The 24,905-nt window shown below is 62.7% G+C and overlaps 2 protein-coding genes across 6 annotated transcripts in view; one reads left to right on the forward strand and one right to left on the reverse strand.

Moving 5' to 3' along the window:
* Nucleotides 1-2,485: 2,485 nt before the first annotated feature.
* ZNF346 (zinc finger protein 346) lies at nt 2,486-16,382 on the reverse strand. The gene is made up of 7 exons (XM_089769422.1): nt 16,224-16,382; nt 11,337-11,440; nt 11,150-11,245; nt 9,815-9,959; nt 8,796-9,035; nt 6,409-6,502; nt 2,486-2,741 (listed from the first exon to the last, which is right to left on the reverse strand). The coding sequence occupies exons 1-7, from the start codon at nt 16,282-16,284 to the stop codon at nt 2,636-2,638; spliced, it is 846 nt and encodes a 281-aa protein (XP_089625548.1). The 5' UTR covers nt 16,285-16,382; the 3' UTR covers nt 2,486-2,635.
* A 1,165-nt stretch (nt 16,383-17,547) lies between these two features.
* The window catches only part of UIMC1 (ubiquitin interaction motif containing 1), a 39,658-nt gene continuing 32,300 nt past the window's right edge, over nt 17,548-24,905 (forward strand). For 2 of the 5 annotated variants that reach the window (XR_016346924.1, XM_089769426.1), the window contains exon 1: nt 17,552-17,811. Coding sequence is in view for 4 of the 5 variants with exons in the window: in XM_089769426.1 (XP_089625552.1) it covers nt 17,709-17,811 (103 nt within the window). In the remaining variant the exon portion in view is untranslated. Of the gene's footprint in view, nt 17,812-24,905 lie in introns of all 5 variants that reach the window. The other 3 variants (XM_089769427.1, XM_089769424.1, XM_089769423.1) reach the window with 3 other exon arrangements.

Consider the following 24,905-nt stretch of genomic DNA (forward strand, 5'->3'; position numbering starts at 1 on the left):
GGCACAGCCGGGCCACGACACCGGACAGGCTGTCGGGTACCTCCCTGCGAGCGGGGTGCACACGGGGCACAGCCGGGCCACGACACCGGACAGGCTGTCGGGTACCTCCCTGCGAGCGGGGTGCACACGGGGCACAGCCGCCCAGCTGGGCAGCCCCTCCGCACTGCCAGGCCAGCCCAGCCGGGGAAGGATTTGGCACAAGTCCAGAGCTGGACTCTCTTCCTCGGCCAGCGTTCGCCCTGGCTGACAGCCAGCCGCAGGTCGCTGTCCCGCAGCAGCAGGCAGTGGAAGTGCACGGCAGCCCCGGTGGCCTGGCTGCGGCCCCAGGAGGGCAGGCTGGCAGAGATGCACTGCCCCGGCGGCCCGGAATCGGCCACAGCAAGCACACAGCACGCCACACACACGCAGGAACAACCGTCTATTCAGAGCGCGGCGAGGGAGCCAGCAGCGACGCAGACACCGGGCATCGGACACCCTGCTCAGACTGGGGGGAGCAGACCCACCAATGCTCCCGCAGTGCTGGAAGCGGAGGGCTCCCACTGTGAACCCCCAGCACCTGCCCTCCCCCGCACGGCAGACTGGCACAACGAGAGCCAGGAAGCAGCAGAGTCCGGGTGTGCGCCCAACACACAGCATGTCCCGCCGCCTGTTAGCGCGGCCTGCTCAGCAGTCAGCCTGATGTTCGGCAGGGCAGGGAGCACACAGCCAGCCAGGCCTTGGGGCGGGACGGGGCGGGGCAGGGCAGGGCAGGGAGCCAGCCAGGCCTCGGGGCGGGACGGGGCGGGGCAGGGCAGGGAGCCAGCCAGGCCTCGGGGCGGGACGGGGCGGGGCAGGGCAGGGCAGGGAGCCAGCCAGGCCTCGGGGCGGGACGGGGCGGGGCAGGGCAGGGAGCCAGCCAGGCCTCGGGGCGGGACAGGGCGGGGCAGGGCAGGGAGCCAGCCAGGCCTCGGGGCGGGACGGGGCGGGACAGGGCAGGGAGCCGGCCAGGCCTCGGGGCGGGACGGGGCAGGACAGGGCGGGACAGGGCAGGGAGCACGCAGCCAGCCAGGCCTCGGGGCAGGACAGGGTGGGACAGGGCAGGGAGCGCGCAGCCAGCCAGGCCTCGGGGCAGGACAGGGTGGGACAGGGCAGGGAGCGCGCAGCCAGCCAGGCCTCGGGGCAGGACAGGGTGGGACAGGGCAGGGAGCGCGCAGCCAGGCCGTGGGGCGGGGCGGGGTGGGGCAGGGAGCCAGCCAGGCCTCGGGGCAGGACAGGGTGGGACAGGGCAGGGAGCGTGCAGCCAGGCCGTGGGGCGGGGCGGGGTGGGGCAGGGAGCCAGCCAGGCCTCGGGGCAGTACAGGGTGGGACAGGGCAGGGAGCGTGCAGCCAGCCAGGCCGTGGGGCGGGGCGGGGCGGGGCAGGGAGCCAGCCAGGCCTCGGGGCAGGGCAGTGCCAGGCCAGCAGGAGGCAGAGCGAGCAGCCCTTCCCTGGGGCAGCGCAGGGCGGGCTGCAGTGGGAGGGGCCACAGGGGCTAGATTAGCAGGCAAGCGGGCTCCTGGCTTTGTGCATTTGCGGCCCAGGTGCTGGTCACCGAGAGGAGAGGGAGAGGGAGGTGCCAGGAGCCCCGGCCAGCTGCAGTTTCCGGCCAAGGGTAGCTGCACTGCACGGGGCTCCGGGGCAAGTCAGTGGCCACAGGCTGCAAGCCCAGGCACCCGCCAAGTGGCGCCGACAAAGCAGTAGCAGCACACGGGGACAGCAGTGCCTCCCGCCTGCAGGGAAAGGGACTTCGCGGGGGGGCGGGGCAGCCCCAGGAGCCAAGGAGAGCCAGGCAAGCGGGCCCAAGCACCTGCACAGCCGGCTGGGAGCCGGGAGCCTGCAGCCCCGGGCAGCAGGTTAGCAACGAGAAAAAGGAGAAGATCTGTTTAGAAAACGCCACCCACATGACGGGCGACAGCCACCTCCGCCCTCCCCTCGGGGCCCCCTCTGCCGAGCCCCCCCGCCAGGGTCTGACGGAAGAGCACTCGGCAGCCAACGGGACTCCCTTCCTCTCCCGTGACGCGTCAGCATGGTCCCCAGGGGTCTCCCAGACCCAGCGCTTGTACTCTCCTCCCTTGGAGGCCCCCGAGCCCTGCGTAGCAGCAGGTTTGCACCCCCACAGTAGCTAGGAAGGGAGCCCAACCCCGACCTCCAGAACCAGCACCTGCAGCACTCCGGAGCAGCCCTAACGGCCGTCGCCGGTGGGGAGGGACAGGAAAACCAGAGCCGAAGCCTGGGGAAGGCGTCTGTCCACAGTCAAGCTTCCAGCGCCAGCTCCCTCCTAGCCGGGAGCCTGCCTTCGGGAACAGCCACCCCAGCGGGTCGGGCTCTTCGGACGCCGCAATTCCAGGCGCTGCGCTGCCGGGGAGGGAGGAGACAGGCTGTTTGCCGCTGTTGGACCCTGCCGCGCCCTCAGCCCTCCAGCCACACAGGAAAGGCTGCCCACGGGAGCGGCTCTTGGGGAGTGGCTCTCGCTGCCCAGTGGCTGCTGCTGCTGGATCCCTCGGCAGACGCCCAGCTCGGGGCTGCTTGGCAGGTGCACACGGAGGGAATAACGAAGTAACGGGGGTGGCGAAGGATGGAGCCCCTGGCAGCACCAGGACCAGGGCTACAGCTTGCTCTACAAGTCCTGGCTGAAGTAACTGTAGCCCCCAGGGGCAGTTGACTCTTCCCGGACATACTGCTGCTTTGGGAACCGGCCGACACTGGGCACTGCTCCTGGCACCCTGCACAGGGGGTGGGGGAAGAGAGGGAGAGCAGACAACAGTCAGAACCTCTGTGGAGCGGGCGCGCTAGCGTCGCACCCCCCCGCAGCACTTTCACAGGCAACGTGCTTTCAAGTGCCTTATCCAGAAGGAAGCCCCCGGCCCCCCCATGCACCGCGCCACTAACGCTGCCGTTACAAGCCAGGCTGCCTTGTTTTCTTCTCAGGCTGCAGCCCCCGCTGTGGAGCTGCCTCGGCCGACGGGCTTCGTCCAGGAGCAGCTTACAGGCCACGCGGGGAGTCGTGTGCCAGCAGGGCCCGTAGGGACTAAAGCAGCTTGCTGCGGAAACGAGCGCTTTTCAGGGTGTGTTCGGTAAGGGGTAATTATCGCTCTGCGGCTGTCACGCTGCTGGCTGTACGAGCACCCGAGGGCCCAGTGGGGGAGACGCCTGTCTCGGTGCCGCAAGACACAGGAAGGCAGACAGAGGCAGTGGGAGGAGCGGGCTTTCTGTGAAGAACCCGGGGGCTCTACAAAGCGACCCCCGACACTCAGTCTGGGCTTCCCGTGGCCCCCGAGGCTGGGGCGCTCCCGGCCGCGAGCGAGCCACGGCTCTGCCAGACTGTGGAGTGCGGTGCCACGCCGAGCCCACACGCGCCCACCTTCCACCCAGCAGCCTCCGGCCACCCAAAGGGCTGGGAGGCTGGACGAACGCAAACACGGTCAGCGCTAAGGCAGCGTTCTGGGCAGGCCCAGCCCACACGCCCTGCTCCGCAAAGGCAGGGCGTCTCCTGGCTCCGCACGCTGGCCAGCGCCCTGCGATCTGCGGCCGAACGCTTTCCATCCCCGCGGCCCAGGCTGCAGGTGTAGCCGCCAGGGCTCAGAGTCCAACCGGTGGAGGAATGTTCCCACTGGCTGCTATTCCCCACGGTCCAGACAGTGAGTGAAGCACCTTCTGCCCGGCCCCAGTCCCAGCGCTCTCTGCGCGCCCTGGGACACGTGGCTGGCTCGCAGGTTCTCACCGCGGAGACGTTCACCCGCCGAGCTCCCCTCCTTCCTCAGGCACGCTGCACCCGCCTGTTCGGCTTCACTCTCAGCACCTCTAAGGTAAAGCTCAGAATCAGGGCTCCCCTGGAGATCTGTGGTACCCAATGATTGTTCACAGGGCAGGAACACACCAAGCACAGCAAGTCATGGGGTGTGCATGGTGCTTGGGGACACGCTGTCCAAGGGCCAGTACACTTAGGCCTCGTGTCCATGTCCGAGTAGGCCAGGGTAGCAGGAAAGCTGCAAGCAGGTCTCTCTGCTCCAGAAATGTTGCTCAGCAGAAGGAAGGCTAAACAGCTGGATCTCAGATGTCCATGACTAGGAGACACCTGCCCCCTGCTGTACAGGAGACCCTTGCGATTTGGTTCTGTGTTTTCACGGCTGGGTCCCAGCCCGGCCAGGAGTTCGGGAGTTGCGGGGAACTCACTGCGGAGCCAGGAGCTGCAGCTCCCAGGATTCGTGAATTTTGCCATTCGCAGGGGCGAGCGTTTCCTGTGTAGTTTACTTGTACATCTGACCCCTTCATAAGCTACTTGGTGTTTCTGGTCCACAACGGGCAATTAGCTCTCGTATGTAGAGCTGTACCAAATTCACAGCCCAGTTAGGTCAATTTCACTGTCACAGGATTAAAATAGTGAATTATTTAAATCTGAAATCTCACAGTGTTGTAGTTGTAGGGGTCCTGATTCAAAAAGGAACGGGGGGGGGGTCTCAGGGTTATCGTAGGGGGCCTTCCAGTAGTGCTACCTAATTTCTGCGCTGCTGCTGACAGCAGCGCTGCCTCAGAACTCGACTGCTGGAGAGCAGCAGCTGCTGGCTGGGGGCCCAGCTCTGACGGCAGCACAGAAGTAAGGCGCGATGGTCCCCCCCAGCTTTAGGAAATTGACCTATGGACTCAACCATGCAGAACTCAAAGATGCTCTAGACCAGGCATGTTCAAGCTCGAAGCCTACAAACGAAACCCGAGAGCTTTCAGGGCCACCAAAGAAAAGGTACGAATGTCGGAAAGTTGTAATGATTTATTATTACAGATTGTGTTGTCGGTGTATTGGATCATATTTGTCCAGTCTTGTTTGACTAGAACACAATAATCGGAGGTGTCACATTGTTATTTGCAACCATGAAGACTTTGAGTTTAAGGTGCTGCAGCCCCCCTGCTCTAACCCAATGCCTCCCCCTCCTGCAGAGCCAGGCACCCCCAGCCCCCCTGCTCTAACTCAATCCCCCCCAAGTCAGGCACCCCCAGCCCCCCCATTCTAACCCAATCCCCCTCCTCTCCTCCAGAGCCAGGCACCCCCAGCCCCCCCCCCCCGTTCTAACCCAATCCCCCTCCTCTCCTCCAGAGCCAGGCACCCCCAGCCCCCCCCCCGTTCTAACCCAATCCCCCTCCTCTCCTCCAGAGCCAGGCACCCCCAGCGCCCCCCCCCCCCCCGAGTCAGGCACCCCCAGCTCCCCCGTTCTAACCCAATCCCCCTCCTCTCCTCCAGAGCCAGGCACCCCCAGCCCCCCTGCTCTAACTCAATCCCCCCCCCAAGTCAGGCACCCCCAGCCCCCCCCGTTCTAACCCAATCCCCCTCCTCTCCTCCAGAGCCAGGCACCCCCAGCGCCCCCCCCCCGAGTCAGGCACCCCCAGCTTCCCCCCCCCAGCCCCCCCCCGCACCCCCCCCCTCCTCCCCCTCCTCTCCTCCAGAGCCAGGCACCCCCAGCCCCCCTGCTCTAACTCAATCCCCCCCCCAAGTCAGGCACCCCCAGCCCCCCCCGTTCTAACCCAATCCCCCTCCTCTCCTCCAGAGCCAGGCAGCCCCAGCGCCCCCCCCCGAGTCAGGCACCCCCAGCTCCCCCGTTCTAACCCAATCCCCCTCCTCTCCTCCAGAGCCAGGCACCCCCAGCCCCCCTGCTCTAACTCAATCCCCCCCCCAAGTCAGGCACCCCCAGCCCCCCCCGTTCTAACCCAATCCCCCTCCTCTCCTCCAGAGCCAGGCAGCCCCAGCGCCCCCCCCGAGTCAGGCACCCCCAGCTCCCCCGTTCTAACCCAATCCCCCTCCTCTCCTCCAGAGCCAGGCACCCCCAGCCCTCCCCCCACTCCCGCTCTAGCCTAATGCCTGGGTCCCGGAGCCACTGCCGCCACGCGCTCCTCCCTCCTGGCGTTGGGGCGCGTGTGCAGAGCGGCTGTCTGTGAGCAGTCCTGGCGCGCGGCTCAGAACCAGCAGGAACCACGTGTCCGTAATGAAAGAGCCGTGGGTTGGCCGCCCCTTGTATAACCATGTAACCGGGCCGCATGCCTGACATGGCCGCACTAGACAAAACGCCCAGGTAACCAAACAGGCTTAGCGTCACCCCCCGACTGGCCTGCAGAGGGAGTGCAGCAAACCCGAATGGCCGTCAGTCCCAGGATGACAGACGCACAGGGCGGGTGATGTCATCTCTTATTGGATTAGCTTCCCTTGGAGAGAAGCCCTTGAGCCGGGCCACTCTACCGTCCCACGTGCCACCCCGCAGCTTCTCTCTCGCCAACGGAAGCCAGCCCAACAAGCCGTCCCAGGGACACAGGCACTAGGGCAGCCCTCTCCAAACGCTGACGTAGTGCTCCCGCGTCAGTGGCCTGACGGTAACTACACGGTCTGAGTGCGCCACGGTCACTTACTGATTCTTGTGCTTGAAGCCGCTGATGTGAGCCTGGTACTGCTCGATGGAGTTCAGCACTATATTGCACGTGCTGCAGGGGTACCCCTTCCCAGCTGGAACAAACAGCAGCGTTAGCACACGCCCCTCTGGAACGCGTGCAAACCCAGCACCCTGCCTGGCCGAGGAGCTAGCAAAGCCTCGCCCAAGCCCACCAACGGAGCCGGAGCCGAGGCCACGGCCATTTGCGGAGCAGCCTGCTGAGCCCAAAACAACAGCTCCAAGCGGAGGGCTGGTTCCTCCTTACACAGCATCCTGTAATCTCCCCGGGACAGTCGCACCCCTTCAGTGGCCAGCCCCTGGCACCGCAGTGCTTCTGCGGCTCCACTTCTCCCGGGACCTGTCCCTCAGTAGCAGAGGGAGACGTTTCCACGTTGCAGTGGGGACTCAGCACTGCCCGAGCTTATCTACCTAACAGGGATGACACGGGTAACCGATGACTTGGCTAGCATCCACCTGACCAGGTAATGCTGACCGGGTACCGGTTAACCAGGCCAGGGAGCAGCCCCTGGCCTGCCACCCTATGCCGCTTGTGCATCAAAGGAGCTTCTGAAATGGTGAGGTACCTAAAGTCACTCCTCCAGCTTTGGGGATTTTCGATGTGGCCTCTGGCCAACGAGGGGGAGCCCCAAGACAGGAGCAGAGCGAGAGCGAGGGCCAAGCGCAAATGGGACGTGGTGCTCGGATCTCGCGACGGGCCGTGAGGCTGTAGGACACGTCCCAGCGCTAGGCGGCAGCTGCAGCCGGGACACAGCTGGGAGCACTGTTGTGTGTGCCGCAGCCTCGGCCATGAAATCTCCGTTCTCGAATAGTCGAGTAACCTCTGAATTCTTCTCGGTTCCTTGACTGTGCGGCAGTCCCCGGGGACGAGTCCCTGCTCTGCTGCGGCTCTGCACTGAAAGCGTATTAGGAGCTGGGCAGGCGGGCAGCCTGGCTCAGTTCCGGCTCCTGCTGGGTCCCGGAGCTCAGAGCCCCCGGACAAGGGCCGCTGCTGCCCTGCACTGCTGCCTCTTCATCAGAGACAGCAGCGCGGGGCTCCAGTTGGGAGCTGGTCCGCGAGGGGAGCCAGTTTAAAACCCAGCTCCCCTCCCGCACTGGCTGCCTGTCGCCCCGCGCTGCTTCCTCTGATACAGGGGCAGCAGCACAGGGCGGCAGCAGCCCCCGTCCGGGCGCCATGTGAGCTCCCGGACCTGGCACGGCTGGAACTGAGCCTGCCTGCCCAGCTCCTAATACGGTTGAAATGCAGACCTGCAGCGGCGTGGGCCCCAGAGCCGGTGCGAGCCAGGACTGAGCCGGGCTGCTGGCCTGCCTGCTACAACGTCCTGATGGGGGGAGGGGGATGCGTAGTCTATAGCATTAACCCATGAGCTTCTGCGTGTCGGTTCATCGACTGCGCTAGCGCGCCCCTAGCCCCGCCACGGAAACCTTGTGTGACCGGCGAGACGTCACAGGAGATGTGACAGTGTCCCGTGGGAGGGGTCCCTCTACACCCCAGAGCCCCCGCGTCCCCGCACCGCCGGGGCCAGAACTGAAGGGACTCAGTCCCGCCTCTGAGCCACAGCAAAGGCCTGACACCAACGCCGGGCTCTTCTGATCCGAGGAGCAGCCCCTCAGAGCACTCCACTGCCTGCCCCTCTCCCACGGGACCAGCGCGGCTGCTCAGCACCACCGGTATCCACGCCCACGGGCCAGCGTGCGCAAGGGCTGAAACCGGGCTCCCGTCTCGGAGAGAGAGCAGAGCCCACAGGAGAGGTTAGCGACAGAGCGCGTTCGTCTGCTCCTTCGTTATCCTCAAGGGAGCAGGAATGTCCAGTCGGGAGGGGGGGTCTGACACCGTCACTCCATCTCTATACGCAAAGCTCCTTATAAACAGCCGGTCACAAAGGAGGATGTGACACCGGCTCTGGAGGGCTCAGCTTTCACGCCCCCACGAGCTGGGCTGCAGCAAGCCCACTGCCTCTTGGGCGGGGACTGGAGGGGCTAATGTCAACCCTCCCACGTGCCCATTTCTGCAGCCCGGTAAGTCCTCCCTGCAGGAACCTCTCTGGGGCACCGACGGCCATCATTCCAGGCCCTCTGGGACCAATGCACCGTGCTAGAAAAGTTCAACTTGCTCCTAAGAGCCCTTGCGCCTTGGAATGTCTGTCTAGGACTCTAGGCAGACAACCCACAACCACAGCGCCAGGCCCGAGCTGGCTGCCCACAGCTCCGGTAATCTCCCCACAGCCACGCCCGCCTCGCACCAATTTACACTTTCACTCTCACGCCCCTTCACAAGGCTGCCACACCCCACGGCCAGCAGGAGACCGGCTGCTCCATCCTCCGTGACTCTGGCTGCCCAGGACTCACCCAGGGAGGAAGCGGCAGGGGTGTCCGAGGCCCGACCATAGTGTGCCATCAGCTTGAGCTTGGTCTCTTGTTTTCTGTGCTTCTTGCCGACATAATGCTGTTTTGCCATGAGTGGATTGTTGAAAGTAGCATGGCAGAGGCTGCAGAACTTGTCTGGGTCAGCAGTGCTCTGGGTCTCCTCGGTGGCAGACACAGCAGGGGGAGGGAGGGTAGCAGGGCGTTTCTGTGCAGGCAGCATTACTGTAAAACGAACCAGAGCATCCCTTACCCGATCCCAAGACGCACACCCTGAGCCAGTGCCAGTCCGCAGGGCTGTCCATGCGTTGCGCAGACAAGGGCTCTGGACAGAAGGCTGGCTGGACGCCCTTTGGCTCTGCACCCTCTCTTCCAATCACACCCGTCCAGAGCCGTTAAACACCAACGGGCAAGACAAGGCAGGCTCCCAAGTGAAATGAGACCACAGACCCTCTGACCCGCCCCGGCCAGACCCAGGAGCACTGCAGGCCAACACTGACCTACTGAAAGAAACTGGGAACAGACCCCCCGCCCCATGGGTGCCAGCCCCTCCCAGCAAATGGAAAACGGGGAACGCTAAGCCAGAGGGCAGAGCAAACGCTCCCAAAGGGACAGGGAAGCGCAATGGCATGACATGGGCATGGGCCGTTAGTCCAGAGCAGTCCTGGTGCCAGGGCTGGGTGAAATGAACGCAGCCAAGCACATCCAGCTCCATTGCTGCCTGAGGACGGCACTGGCAACACGCTCGGATGCCAAGGAGAGGCGCCATGGGCGTCACCGCTCCCTGCAGGCACAGAGCGGCCCCGGCGCTCCAGAGTGACTTTCCTCAAGGCGGTGCCAGGCTCAGGGCAGATTGCCAGAGGGCACAGAGCTGCTGGCAGCGGTTTCATGAGGCCGCCTCAGGATGCGGCCCTCCGCCACCCGCTACACTAGAAATGGTGCTGGGAGAGCGTGGCCAGGTGGCCATGGGGCTGCTCCCTCGCAGGTGCTGCCGAAGGCCATACCTTCCGCTCTGGGGGACTGCTGCTTCAGCTTCATGTTCTTGGCATGAGTCTTGCCTAAGTAGTGAGACATGGCCACCACGGGAGACGAAAAGGTCATGTTACAGATGGGGCAGCATTTGTTCCTGTCTTCTCCGTTGCTGCTCTCCTGTGCACAAGGAGGAACACGGACGTTTGGTTACATGCAACTGGCGAGGCCAAAGCACTTGGCGCACCTCTGAAGAGCCACGTTCCCGCCTCTGGCTAGGCTCACTTTCATCGGGCAGCGGCACTAGGAGGCAAGCAGGCCCCAGAGGAGCTGAGGACAAGGTTCAATGAGCTGTGGGCAGGCCTGGGGGAGATTCCCAGCCTGTGTTCTACGTGGCATGGGCCAAGCAATACCAGGCACTCCCCCCAGCCTGCTCGTCTGTTGCGCACAGCTCCGGACCAGCTTAGCAGTGGGTTTTACCCAGCCTACCGCCACCCAGAGCCACCTCTGCACTGGACTCTCCACGAGCCTATGCAAGAGGCTGGATTCAGGGATTAACACTGAAGTGGTGAGAAAACTGGACTCAGTCACCCCAACTGCGCAGTCACCATTGCAGGCAGACAGCTGGGAGCATGGTACCTTCACTGCCGTAACGGCACCACAGCCACCAGCAATGGGAACCTCATTGGGATCAGAAGAGATTCTTCGAAAAAGTAAACTGCAGGAATGCAATTCCCTGTGACGTGCTCGCCGCAGGTGAGAACTGCATAGTAAGGGTGTTCAGGACTGCTCCTAGTCACCTTGACCCCCCCGTCCTTCCAAATGTTGCTCCCCAGACGTACTGCTATCACAGGGGTACGCATTGTTTAGATTGCAGATGTTGCCACGCACTGGCTAAGAGGTGTGCTTGCTCCAGCAATGTGTAGCAACTAGAGGACTAAGTTGTCCTCAATAAGGAAATGGATACACTTACCAGGAGACTGCAGCAGTCAATCCCTGGGGGTTGATTTAGCAGGTCTAGGGAAGACCCACTAAATCAACTGTAGATTGCTTTCTTGTCAACTCTAGCACGACCCCAGACCGAGAAGCGTAAGGTAAATCGACCAGAGAGATTCTTTCGTCAACACAGCATAGTGTAGGTAAGTCACCCTAAGCTACGCAGACTTCATCTACGCTATTCACGTACTGAAGTCAATGTAGCCCTGCAGTGTAGACCAGGCCTAAGCGACCCAATTCCAACTATCCTCTCTCTGATGTATCACATGCCTCTGTCTGGCACAGAACGTGCCACTGAAGCCCTCCCCAGCGCTTACAGGGTGCTATTGCTCTTCTAGAGCTGACGTGAGAGGCCCGGTCATTTTCTACATCACCTGTTTGGTCTCCAGCTTTAACTTCTTCCCCTGGGTGAGCTGCTCCTCCCCGTGAATCGACATGTACCGCCGCACTTTGTTCGCATGCTTCTTGCTCTGACAGGGAGTGAGGAAGAAAAGTGGGTTAATACTCCACCCGATGTCACACTGAATAAGAAACCCAGTAACACCTTCCTGCCTGCCGTACCTGGTAATGAGCAAGCTTCTGGGACTCAGAGATGAGGACTGCGCTGCACACTTTGCATTGCGCCTCTGTGAAAATGTGGCTGTTCTCTCGGATCAGGCGATCAACTGCGAAGAACAAAACACGGACGTTGAACTGCAGCACAGCGGCTCCTTCTCTCGCTAACACCGTGCCGCTGCTCCCACCCTCGAGGGGCTGTCACCTCCAGGTAGTGAGGGGGCCTAGCCTCTTGGACGGGCATCCTTAGCTGCACGCGTCAAGAAGAACGCACCCAAATCTGCATCTCCCACTCTGGCGCTGGGAATGTAGGGTAATTCTCGGGTGGGGGGGAACGAGCACAGACAAACACGGTATTTCTTTTTGCCTGGATTTGTCAGTCCCCACTCACTCACTCACTCACTCACTCACACCACCGCCGCAACGAAGGGACTAGGAACTAATGTATTCTTTGAGAACTAAAACAGGGATCGCTGTCCGCCCCATTCCAGCCTCAGCCCTAAGGCAGCCTCCCCTGGGGGAAGAACCGGGGCGAATCTGCACTTTCCACCGTTAGCACACTAGTGGATTAACAGTCCCACATTGAGGGATGTGCAGCAGCAGAACACCACCCTGATCATTCACCCCAAGATTCCACTGCAGAGCAGAACAAGCATCAAACGAAAGAAAACCCCAATGCCCATTGGCTGTGGGAACACAGCCACGAAATCAGCATGGGAGTGTGTAACAACAGGGGAGAGTCAACATCTGCCTCCTGGCATCTATCCATGGCAAATGTACCTATGGCCTCGAAGCCTCCTCCCTTACAGTCACTGGGCTACAGCAGGGGTGGGGAGCCTCCAGCCCAGGGCTGCATCCAGCCTGCGGGTTTGGGGCTTGCCCTCTCCCCTGCAGGCGCGTTAGCCAGCGCTGGTGCTCCGGCCGTGGGGAGGGGCGCCATGGCTGGAGCACCAGCTCCCACTGCTGGGGGTGAGTGTGGAGCAAGTGGGGCTCAAATGAGGCCCACGGGTTCCACGTGGCCCAGAGAGATGAAGCGGCTCCTGAGTGCTGAAAGAAATTGCTCGGTGCAGGCACCGCTCCCGTTGCTTCCTGTTTACCTCAGCTCGTTTCTCCAGTGTTCCCGGATCAGCTGGAATTCTGACCCTATCTTCCAAATGCACTTGCAACCCCTCCTGGCTTGGGATCAGCTGCAAACTTAATAAGTGTCCTCTCTATGCCGATATCTACATTGTTGATGAAGATACTGACCAGAGCCGGTCCCACAACAGAGCCCTGCAGAACCCCCCTTGTTCTGCCTTCCAGCAGGACTGTGAACTATAAAGAACTATTCTCTGGGAATGGCAACCCAACCAGTTCTGTAGCCACCTTATAGTAGTCCCATCTAGGTTGTATTTCCCTCGTTTATTCATAAAATCACCTGAAGCTGCATCAAATCCTAAGTATACCACATATACCACTTCCCCCTTATCCACAAGGCTTGTTATCCTGTCAAAGGAAGCCGGCAGGCTGGTTTGACATGATTTGTTCTTGACAAGTCCATGCTGACTATTACTTATTTCCTTATTATCTTCCAGACATTTGCAAATGGATTCCTTAATTACTTGCTCCATTATCCTTCCTGGCACAGAGGTTAAACTGACTAGGTTGTAGTATCCTGGATTGTTCGTATTTCCCTCTTTCTAGATAGGCAAAGATTCCAGTCTTCCGGAATCTCTCCTGTCTTCCATGACTTTTCAAAGATAATAGCTAAGGGCCCAGCTAAGGCCTCAATCAGCTCCTGGAGTATTCTAGGTGCATTCCATCAGGCCTGGTAACCTGAAGACATCTAACCTTTCTAAGTCATATTTAACTTATTCTTTTCCTAGTTTCCTTCTCTATCTCATTTTCTCCTCCGGCATTCACTACGGTGGGAATCTCACCACCACCAACCTTCACCGTCTACCAGCACTCTGACTTTGCTCAAGTCTGCCTTCTTGAAATCTACTGCCTTTATTTTGCTGTTCTCCCTCCTACCACTCTTTAGACCAGGGTTTTTCAACTATGGACACCAAGAGGGTCCTGAAAATTTGGCAGCGGCTTTAAAATGTTACGCTTTTTAATCCAATAAGTACCTAAACAGATACAATTTTGGAATTCTATTTTTAGTTTGGATAATTTTTTCCCAAGAAAATGATCAGAAAATTAGTAACAAAATAACACGGTCATGCAACTGTCATTACTATTTTCTTGCGGAGCCCCTGACCCATTGCATGGAGCCCCCAGGGTTCCACAGAGCACACTCTGGGAAACCCTGCAAGACTGATGAACTTTGTGATTATAGACCTCGAGGTCCCTTCCAGTTCTAGTGTTCCATGATGCCATGATCACTTTCACCCAAGCTGCCTTCCACTTTCAAATTCTCAACCAGTTCCTCCCTATTTGTTAAACTGAAATCTAGAACTGCCTCCCCCCAGTAGCTTTCTCCACCTTCTGAAATAAAAAATATTTCTAGTACATACCCAGAACTAGTTGAATAATCTGTGCCCTGCTGTGTTAATGTCCCAGCAAATGTCTGGATAGTTGAAGTCCCCATCACCCCCAACTCCTGGGCTTTAGATACATTTGGTTTTTAATAAACTTCATCTACCTCTTCTTTCTGGGTAGGTGGCCTGTAGTAGACCCCTTCTATGGAACAGGGATATTACATTTTGATTAATTGGCTAATCAAGTCATTAATGGAATTTCCATCAACTACTCAATGAGGAGAGGGGCGAGGTGGGGCGCTCGCTATCCCAGCTGCAGCGCCTCTGTCTTTGTAACAAGAACTCCTGCTATATTTCAAAGTCAAAGGCACAGCCGTCCTCTGCCTCCCCCCACGGAGAGGGTGCTGGAGGAAACCAGCTCCCCCCAGCACCAGCTCCCCCACCCCCACTGCTGCTCTGATACAGCCTGTGGTCCCGGGTAGTCGGCTAATAGCTTACATCCCTACCTTGGAATCACCTTTGTCTTTACCCCTTTTATCCTTCCTAGCAACTTTCACCAAGCCAGCCTCCCGTCCGTCTCAGCCTGTGTCCAAGGGTACACGCTGTCCACGTACGCGGTAGTTCCACCTCCCTTTTGTCCCTTGCGGCCCTACCCGGGCAAGCGGCACTCCTGTGTACCCGCACCCCAGCCTTGCCTGACGCAGCAGTGGTGCCGGAGGGAGGGGTACACTGGGTCACAGCCGAAAGAAGCGGGTTGTGCCCAGGAAAACTCATTAAACCACCTGTCGGTCTGTCCGTCTGCCTAGCTAGCTGCCTGTCCGTCTGCTGGTCCATCTGTCTCTCTGCCAGTTCGTCTGCATGTCCACCTGTCCCTCTGCGTGTCCGTCTGCCCCTCTGCCTGTCCCTCTGCCTGTCCCTCTGCCTGTCCGCCTGTCCGTCTGTCCCTCTGCCTGTCCGCCTGCCTGTCCGCCTGTCCCTCTGCGTGTCCGTCTGCATGTCCGTCTGTCCCTCTGCCTGTCCGTCTGCATGTCCGCCTGTCCCTCTGCCTGTCCGCCTGTCCCTCTGCCTGTCCGTCTGCATGTCCGCCTGCCCGTCTGCATGTCCGTCTGCCCCTCTGCCTGTCCGCCTGCCTGTCTGCCTGCCTGTCTGCCTGTCCGTCTGCCCGTCCCTCTGCCTGTCCGTCTGCCTGTCCGTCTGCCTGTCCGGCCGTCTGCATGTCCGCCTGTCTGTCTGCCTGCATGTCTGCCTGTCCGTCTGCATGTCCGCCTGTCCCTCCGCCTGTCCCTCCGCCTGCCCCTCCGCCTGTCCCTCTGCCTGTCTGCCTGTCCCTCCGCCTATCCGTCTGCCTGTCCGCCTGTCCCTCTGCCTGCCCCTCTGCCTGTCCGCCTGTCCCTCCGCCTATCCGTCTGCCTGTCCGCCTGTCCCTCCGCCTGTCCGCCTGTCCCTCCGCCTGTCCGCCTGTCCCTCCGCCTGTCCGTCTGCCTGTCCGCCTGTCCGTCTGCCTGTCCGCCTGTCCCTCTGCCTGCCCCTCTGCCTGTCCGCCTGTCCCTCCACCTATCCGTCTGCCTGTCCGCCTGTCCCTCCGCCTATCCGTCTGCCTGTCCGCCTGTCCCTCCGCCTGTCCGTCTGCCTGTCCGCCTGTCCCTCCGCCTGTCCGTCTGCGTGTCCGCCTGTCCCTCCGCCTGTCCGTCTGCGTGTCCGCCTGTCCCTCCGCCTGTCCGTCTGCGTGTCCGCCTGTCCCTCCGCCTGTCCCTCCGCCTGTCCGCCTGTCCCTCCGCCTGTCCGCCTGCCCGTCCGCCTATCCGTCTGCGTGTCCGCCTGTCCGTCCGCCTGTCCGCCTGTCCCTCTGCCTCCCCTCTGCCTGTCCGCCTGTCCCTCCGCCTGTCCCTCTGCCTGTCCGCCTGCCTGTCCCTCCGCCTGTCCGCCTGTCCCTCCGCCTGTCCGCCTGCCTGTCCGCCTGTCCCTCCGCCTATCCGTCTGCGTGTCCGCCTGTCCCTCTGCCTGCCCCTCTGCCTGTCCGCCTGTCCCTCCGCCTATCCGTCTGCCTGTCCGCCTGTCCCTCCGCCTATCCGTCTGCCTGTCCGCCTGTCCCTCCGCCTGTCCGTCTGCCTGTCCGCCTGTCCCTCCGCCTGTCCGTCTGCGTGTCCGCCTGTCCCTCCGCCTGTCCCTCCGCCTGTCCGCCTGTCCCTCCGCCTGTCCGCCCGCCTGTCCGTCTGCGTGTCCGCCTGTCCGTCCGCCTGTCCGCCTGTCCCTCTGCCTGCCCCTCTGCCTGTCCGCCTGCCTGTCCCTCCGCCTGTCCGCCTGTCCCTCCGCCTGTCCGCCTGTCCCTCCGCCTATCCGTCTGCGTGTCCGTCCCTCGGCCGGTGCGGGCGGGGCGGGGCGGGGGGGGCGGGCCCCCAGCCGGACGGGCTGCGCCCCGCGCCGGGCTCACCTGCCTCCTTGCCCACCGGCAGGGCCGCGGCGTCCCCGTTGCTACCCGCGCCCTGCGCCATCTTCCGCCGCCCGCCCGCAGCTCTCGCGAGAGGCCCCGCGCACACGCGCGCCGAGCCGCTGCGGGCACGTGACGCGGCAGGCCGGCCGCGGCCGCCATCTTGCTTGTGGGCAGAGATGCCCGGGCGGGGCGGGCACAAGCTGGGACGGGGGCGGGGCCTCAGGCTGGGAGGGGGACGGGAGGGCAGATGGGGGGGGCTCCGGGCTGGGGGGGGAGGGCACACGGGGGGCTCGGGGAGGGGAGGGCAGAGGGGGGGGGGGGGGGGGGCCTCCGGGCTGGGAGGGGAGGGGAGGGGAGGGCAGACGGGGGGGCTCCGGGTTGGGAGGGGAGGGCACACGGGGGGCTCCGGGCTGGGAGGGCAGATGGGGGGGGCTCCGGGCTGGGAGGGGAGGGGAGGGCAGACGGGGGGGCTCCGGGCTGGGAGGGCAGATGGGGGGGGCTCCGGGCTGGGAGGGGAGGGGAGGGGAGCAGGGCACTGGGGGGGGGCTGGGCTGGGGGGGGCTCCGGGCTGGGAGGGGAGGGGAGGGGAGGACAGACGGGGGGGCTCTGGGCTGGGAGGGGAGCGGAGGGCACACGGGGGGGCTCCGGGCTGGGAGGGGAGCGGAGGGCACACGGGGGGGGCTCCGGGCTGGGAGGGCAGATGGGGGGGGCTCCGGGCTGGGAGGGGAGGGGAGGGGAGGACAGACGGGGGGGCTCTGGGCTGGGAGGGGAGGGGAGGACAGACGGGGGGCTCTGGGCTGGGAGGGGAGGGAGAGGAGGAGGGGAGGGGAGGGCAGACGGGGGGGCTCCGGGCTGGGAGGGGAGGGGAGGGGAGGGGAGGGGAGGGGAGGACAGACGGGGGGGCTCTGGGCTGGGAGGGGAGGGGAGGGGAGGACAGACGGGGGGCTCCGGGCTGGGAGGGGAGGGGAGGGGAGGGCAGACGGGGGGGCTCCGGGCTGGGAGGGGAGGGGAGGGCAGACGGGGGGGCTCCGGGCTGGGAGGGGAGGGGAGGGGAGGACAGACGGGGGGCTCCGGGCTGGGAGGGGAGGGGAGGGGAGGGCAGACGGGGGGGCTCCGGGCTGGGAGGGGAGGGGAGGGGAGGGCAGACGGGGGGGCTCCGGGCTGGGAGGGCAGATGGGGGGGGCTCCGGGCTGGGAGGGCAGGTGTGTCCCTAGAGAGACGAGCCGGAGGTACGCGGTGCAGCAGCTGTAGGCGGGGCACAGGTGACATCGCATCCCGCCCCGTGCCCTCCCGGAGCCGGCACCGCGTTGCGGGGCGCAGAGGAGCGGCGGCGGGGCGCGGGGTGGTGCCCGAGCTGGGGAACCCAGCCTCGAACCGCTGCGCAGGCGCAGGGCCAACAGCTGGCAAGGGCGCCTCTCTGCCCGGGAGCAAGATGGCGGCGGGGGCGTCGCTCGGGATCGCGTAGGCACGGCCCCGCCATATTGGATGAGGGCACAGGGCAGCGAGGCCGCCGCGGCCAGCTTGGGTGTGGGCAGCGGGCTCGCGGAGCGCGGCGGGAGAGGAGCGGCCTGGGGAGCCGCGGGGCCCGGTGAGTAGCCCCCCCCGGCCGGAGCAGGGCGGGGCGGCTGGCGCCGGGCAGTGCTGCCTAGTGGGCAGGGGGCGGGCCGCGGGGGCTCCCGGCAAGCGGGGGGGGCCGCACGCGACGAGCAGCCCCCCCGGGCCCCGTTCCCGCGCTCAGCCTCGGTCCTGGGGGCGCAGCGACTAGTGGTCACGGCACCCCAAGGGGGGGAGGGGCCAGCGGCTTTGCGGAAATCCCTTCCTTGGGCCGTGCCACCCCCCGCCCCCCCTCAGTACCGCCCCCCCCCCCCGCCCCCATTACCGCCCCCGCCCCCCATTACCGCCCCCCCAACCCCCGCCCCCACCCTCAGTACCGCCCCCCCGCCCCCATTACCGCCCCCCAACCCCCGCCCCCACCCTCAGTACCGCCCCCCCGTCCGCCATTACTGCCCCCCAACCCCTGCCCCCACCTCCGTTACCGCCCCCCCGCCCCCACCCCCGCCCCCATTACCGCCCCCCGCCCTCATTACCGCCGCCCCCACCCCCACCCCCATTACCGCCCCTCCACCCCGCCCCCCATTACCGCCCCCCCGCCCCCCATTACCGCCCCCCATTACCGCCGCCCCCGCCCCCACCCCCATTACCGCCCCTCCACCCCGCCCCCCATTACCGCCCCCCCCCCCCCCCCGCCCCCCATTACCGCCCCCCATTACCGCCGCCCCCGCCCCCACCCCCATTACCGCCCCTCCACCCCACCCCCCATTACCGCCCCCCCGCCCCCATTACCGCCCCCCAACCCCCGCCCCCGCCCCCCATTACCGCCCCCCAACCCCCGCCCCCACCCTCATTACCGCCCCCCCGCCCCCATTACCGCCCCCCAACCCCCGCCCCCACCCTCATTACCGCCCCCCGCCCCCCATTACCGCCCCCAACCCCCGCCCCCACCCTCATTACCGCCCCCCCGCCCCCATTACCGCCCCCCAACCCCCGCCCCCACCCTCATTACCGCCCCCCCGCCCCCCCGCCCCCATTACCACCCCCCAACCCCCGCCCCCACCCTCCGCCCCCCCCCGCCCCCATTACCGCCCCCCCCCCCGCCCCCATTACCGCCCCCCCCGCCCCCATTACCGCCCCCCAACCCCCGCCCCCACCCTCAGTACCGCCCCCCCGTCCCCCATTACCGCCCCCCAACCCCCGCCCCCACCCTCAGTACCGCCCCCCGCCCCCATTACCGCCCCCCAACCCCCGCCCCCACCCTCAGTACCGCCCCCCCGTCCGCCATTACTGCCCCCCAACCCCCGCCCCCACCTCCGTTACCGCCCCCCGCCCCCACCCCCATTACCGCCCCCCCCCCACCGCCCCCCACCCCCCATTACCGCCCCCCAACCCCCGCCCCCACCCTCATTACCGCCCCCCCGCCCCCACCTCCGTTACCGCCCCCCCGCCCCCACCCCCATTACCGCCCCCCCGCCCCCCATTACCGCCCCCCCAGCCCCCACCTCCGATCTCGATTTTAATATTGTTAGCGATGGAGAATCTGCCTCGATCCTTGGCAAACGAGTGCATGTTAATTGCCCTCCCCGTGGGACAGCTAGGCCTTGCTACAGACGCGTGTCTGCCACCTTCTCCGTGCCAGAGCGCGGCCCCCATTGTCAAATAGCACAGGGCAGGCTAATCTTCCCTGAGCCTTCTCCGTGTGTCAACATCCTTCTTGGCCCGTGGGCGCTGGGGATGCCAACGGGTTTGTATGGGTAAACGTGTAACCGCTGGGTGTGCATTCGCACGCAGCTCCCGCCTGCCCCTCACACAGGAGTGTAACGTTCATACCGGGGTGGCTACCCCCGCATGCGGCTCTTCTCCCCTTTAAAGTGCGGCTCGTGAAGCTGCCCCTGCGCCCCTAGAAATGGCCCCCATGCTCATGGGGGCAGGGGAGCCGTCCGGTGCGGCAATTCAAAATGGGGAGCTCTTGCTTTTTTTTTTTTTTCTCTCAACAAAATGGGGGCCAGCATTTTCCCATTGCTGTCCCAGCTCTCTCCGCTGAATGGGCTGGCAGCCCCTGCTTTACGCTCACATCCCTAGTGACACCAGAGCTGGCCACAGGTTCCAGCAGCAGTAGCACCAGTGCCAAATCCAGAGGGAAAACAGCCTTTCTGCTCCCACTCAAGAGCCTGGTTGTGCCTCCATGGATGGCGTCCCTTCCCAGCCAGTGTTGTGCACACACGTCCAGCTGATTCTCCGCCACAGTCCCAAATCTTCCCCACGGAGTCCTCCGTGCTGTGACCAGGGCCTGTGCTTTGGCTCCTCGAGGTACCCACAAGCCGAATTACAACCAGTTTTGTGTGTTCCCAGGGACCAGAGCGTTCTGTCTTTCCTGGTCTTTGTTTCTCACGCCCCCAACTTTTGTGTCATGTGTAAAGCTGATCAGTGATTTTATGTCGTCTTGCTTGTCATTGAGAGAGCTGTTAAATAGGAACCGTTTCCTGCAAGACCCCTGTGGGAAAGCCCTGCTTGGTAATGAGTCCCTGTTTCCAGCTGCGTTTTGAGACCGCCCGGGTAGCAGCTTTCTGCTCGTTTCATCTGCCAGGGTGAAGCTGTTGTTCCTGTTTGTTAATCCCAGCGTCACGTGGTGCCAAGTTAAATGCCATTCAGAATTCTAAGCCTGTTACATCAACATTATTACATTTATCAGCCAAATCGCCATCTCGTCATGACGGGCATTATTATACTCCCAGCCTTTCCTTCCTCGTTAATCAACTGCTCCTGTGTCTTGTCCCAGATCAATGTCAGACTGACAGCCCGCAGCTACCCGGGTCCTCCCATTTCCCCTTTTGAAATATTGGCACCAGTCGCTTTCTTCTGGAGCTTCTCCCCTGCCAGGACGGAGTGGGACTGGCCCTCCGGCTTGTGCGCCAGCACTTTTGAAACCCTTGGATGCCAGTTCTCTGGCGCCTGCCTTTGTCGTTCCTGTGTACAATCCTGCCACGATCCTGTTGGAGTGGAAGGCATTTCATCAGCAACACCTGCTCTTCCCACATCGTCCGCCTTGCCCCAAATACCGCACTGAAATGCCTGTTGGGCCTTTGGCCTTTGCCCGTTATTCTGAGAATACTAAGGTGAGGGCTGCTTCCCTTCCGCATAGCCCCTGAGGCCCTTCCTCTCCAGCCTTGCGGCAAGGCTTGTTGCAGGGGTCAGCCAGGGGCGTGTGCTAAGGGACTTGCCCTGCTGCGGAAGGAGTGGGTGGGAAGTCCTTTATTTCCGCCTCCTGGTCTCCCGTTGCTGTGTCTGAGCCCGTGTCTGTGCTACTAGGCCTGGCCAGTGCACGCTGGGGGTGACTTTTGGCTGCTGCTCGGCATTGTGCATACTTGGTTGCTTGCTTCCTCGTGGTGCAGTCACCACAACGGCTGCATCACTAGAGACTGGTGCCCCAGGGAGGTTCCCCCGGGAGGTTCCCCCTGTGGCCTGTGCCGCGCTCTGGGACGCTGCCTTGTGGGATGTTTGCGGAGTGCTAGCCATGTGCCCAGGGAGCTAGGCACCATGTTCCCACCATGCAGCTTTCGGCATTCCTGATGCTTGCTCCAGCCTGACGTTTCCACCCTGGTTTTCAAATCTGCCAGTCCCATGTGTCACTCTCCAGGGTGCTCTGTGCCGTGCTGATGCTAATCCAGGAGGTGCGGTTCTCACCAAGTGCAGAGCCTGCGCAGTTCTGCTGCTCGGAGCAGGCAGCACAACGTTCAGGTGTAGGGACTGGCCCTGCTGGACACAAGGAATCCAAAGGCCAGGTTGTTACTCACCTCCCCCGGGAAGCGGGCCCGAGAACCAGGCACTGCCTGGGGAGATTGCATGGCCGTGCATTCTCCCAAGTGTGTGAGGCCGTGGGGACTGTTCCTCGTGGGAAGGTGCAGGGCGTGATGCAGAGAGCTGCAGCAGTACGGTTCCCTGAACTGCAGTGGGCTGACAGAGGGCACACGTCCTGTTCTGGGCTTGCACCCCCGGCCACTGAGGGATACTTTCCCAGGGTCTCGCGAGCACTGGGGGCGACTGGGGTGCAGCACGTACCCGTGGGTGCTCAGGGAGGCATCTTTAAGAGCACAGGCCTTGTCAAGAAGCTGTGAGCAGGCACATTCGTCCCCAGCTGACACGTTGCCATTGGCAATGCTGAAATGCCAGGTAGGGTTCTGGGGGACCCCGCCACTCGAAGTGCCAAAGATCCGGCCAGCATCTGGCAGGTCCAGAATAGCTCTTGGATGTGCTTTTGGTAGGTTGAAGGGTCGCTGGCGCTCTTCCCACACGAGGCTGGATTGCAGATAGCCCCGGTAGTCTCCTGCATGCCGTGGACAGCGTAATCTTGGAGAGGCAAAGAGGGGCAGGCTGCTGCCAGGGCAGAGGTGCGGTGGGCCAGCTGTCGGCTGAATGGGAACAGCTGGAGAAGAGCCAGCTGAGGACCTACCCAGCCGAGGGAGGCTTTACCAAACCGTTTGTCCAGCCAGCCGCAATAGTGTTGTGACACCTTTAAGAAATAGCCTTGTGCGTGTGAACGATAGGGGTATAGTGCTGGGCGGAAACTGATAAACAGACTCTAGATCTCCAAAAATAGAATGCCATCCTGGGCAAAGAAACAGGAAGCAGAGTGCAAACGCCCCAGGTAAAACCAGTAGCCACGCAGGCTTGGTGAGCCAGACTTTAAAACCACAGCTCCAGATCCGAGTGCCATTTCAAAGGGGGGGCGGGCTGATTCCTCCGGCCACTTAGGCACTTAAAAGCCCTCGTTTTTGGTAGATAATGTGGCCACTGGAGTGGACAGAAGCCCTGTGTGTAATTCCTCAAGAACACTAAGCAAACGCTAGCCCAGCCGTTCCCAGCCTTTTCCAGATGGGGACCCATTTTGTCAATTCAGGAAGACTTGGTCACCCAGGGCAATTCAAACAATGTGTGAATGGCTCCTTACGAGCCACCTGGCACCCCTTTGGAAATGCAGTGGGGACCCGTAGGTTGGGGCCCTGCTAGACTCTCAGCTCTGATAATAGGTTCGGACACTGTAAGTTACTTAAGGGACCCTGAAAAACCTGAGACAGCCACTCGTCCTGCAGCACCTTAGAAACTACCAACAGGCAGCTGGGATCCTGAGCCCGCTGCTTCCCGGGAGCCCCCAACGCCTGGGTGCCTAGTCCCTCGGGTGCTGCAGGACGAGTCGCTGGTTCTCAAGGTTTCTCAGTTACAGGCTGACTCGCTCTCCCCGCCCTCTGGCACTGTTGGGTGTCAGATGTTAATGTCTATTCTTACTCTGTTCCGAGCGGGCCTGCCTCCGCTTGGGGGTGGAGAGAGATCATCTGGGGTCTGTGTAGCAGCATGAGAGTGGCCGTGCGAGGTCAGACGAAAGCCGTCTAGCCCAGCAGCCTTCGGCCGTGGCCAGTGCCGGGTGCTTCAAGGGACCGAGTGACTCGCCCTGTCTCCCACTCCAGCATGGCATGGATCCCTGCTCATGCTGGCTCCTGGCCACGGAGGGACCCGCTCTCCAGGAGCGTAGCTGGCTCTCTTTGACCTCTGGCCTCGCTTTGGCCTTCTCGCTGGGATGCGCTGGTGGAGTTGATTAACTGATTAACCGATACACAAACGCTTATTGGCTAATGCTGTAGACCACCCCTCCCCCCAGTACAGGCTGACCAACAGCCCGGCTCAGTCCTGGCTCGTGCTGGGTGCTGGACCTACCCCGCTGCAGCTCTGCATTTCAGGTGTTAGGAGCCAGGCGGGCAGGCAGCCCGGCTCAGTTCCGGCTTGTGCCGGGTCCGGGAGCTTAGCCCCCCACCCCCCAGACGGGCTGCTGCCGCCCTGCACTGCTGCTTCTGTGTCAGAGGTAGCAGCACAGGGCGACAAGCAGCCGGTCTGCGAGGGGAGCTGGTTTTTAAACTGGCTCCCCTTGCGGACCAGCTCCCGCCTGGCATCCTGCACTGCTGTCTCTGATCCAGAGGTAGCAGTGCGGAGAGACGGGGGCTCCTTGGGGGTCAGGCCCGTCGACTATACAATGGTGGAGGAACCAATAAGAATTCATGAGGTTAATCGACTAGTGAATTAACCGATATTTCACATCCCTACTTCACAACACCCCGGCAAAGAGTTCCACAGGTTGACTGTGAAGAAATACTTTGTTTTAAATCTGCTGCCTATGAATTGTGTTGAGTTCTTGTGTTATCCAAAGAAACACATAACACTTCAGTCTTTCCATTCAGGATTTCATAAACCGCCATCCCTTTTGCCCCTTTTTTGCACGCTGCAAAGTCCCAGCCTTTTGAATTCTCCTCAAACGGAACGTATTTCGTGCCCCATATCATCTGTGTCGCCCTTCTCTGGGCCTTTCCAATGCCAAGATAGCTTCTTTGAGACGGGGTGTCCACGTTCGCACACCGTTTCACGTGTGGTCGCCGCACGGCTGGCCAGAGGCAGCGTGATGTGTCACGCTGCCTGTGACGGCGCGTTGGGGTCCCCCGTCTCCTGCACCCCGAAATGGCACAAACAGACTGCACCAGCCGGTGGAATAGAGGAAGTTTATTGCCTCTCCAGGTTACAGCACAGCACAGATGGAATCTGGTCACAGAGCTGGGCTAGGATGCCTCAGGCCCCCTTGAGATGGGGGAGACTGGGCCCCTAAACTCCAGCCCCTTTCCCTAGGCTGTCTCCTCCATGCTCCCAGACAGTAACTAACTACCTCTCTTCCAGCCCTGCCCCCCAGCCAGGGCAGCATCCCCCTTCCTTTGTTCCTCTCCATGGGGGGTGTCTGGTTCAACAAGTTTGGCATCACCTTTGCATAGTGGGGTTTTCCCTGCTGGGTCTTGCTCCAGACAGCAGGGGTCACCACAGCCCAGCAAGTACCCCCACTACGTCACACCGCCTTACCTCTTCCTTTGCTAATGGGCCTCAGTGTCCCTGCACAAGGAGATCTTGTTGGAGCACTGTCCTCACTGACCCCAGGTCTCTGTTGCGGGATCGGCACACGTCGGCCCTGTCACTCCTGTGCAGAGCCGGGATCCTCTTTTGCCACGAGCATTAGCTGGCGTTTCACTCGGAATCCCAGCGGCCGGCGTGCTGCCCCGTCTCCTGTGTTACGGGATCCCGCTGTAGCGCCTCGCAGCA

This window comes from Pelodiscus sinensis, chromosome 16 (genome assembly GCF_052426305.1).
Source record: "Pelodiscus sinensis isolate ZL-2025 chromosome 16, ASM5242630v1, whole genome shotgun sequence".
Taxonomy (NCBI): domain Eukaryota; kingdom Metazoa; phylum Chordata; order Testudines; family Trionychidae; genus Pelodiscus; species Pelodiscus sinensis.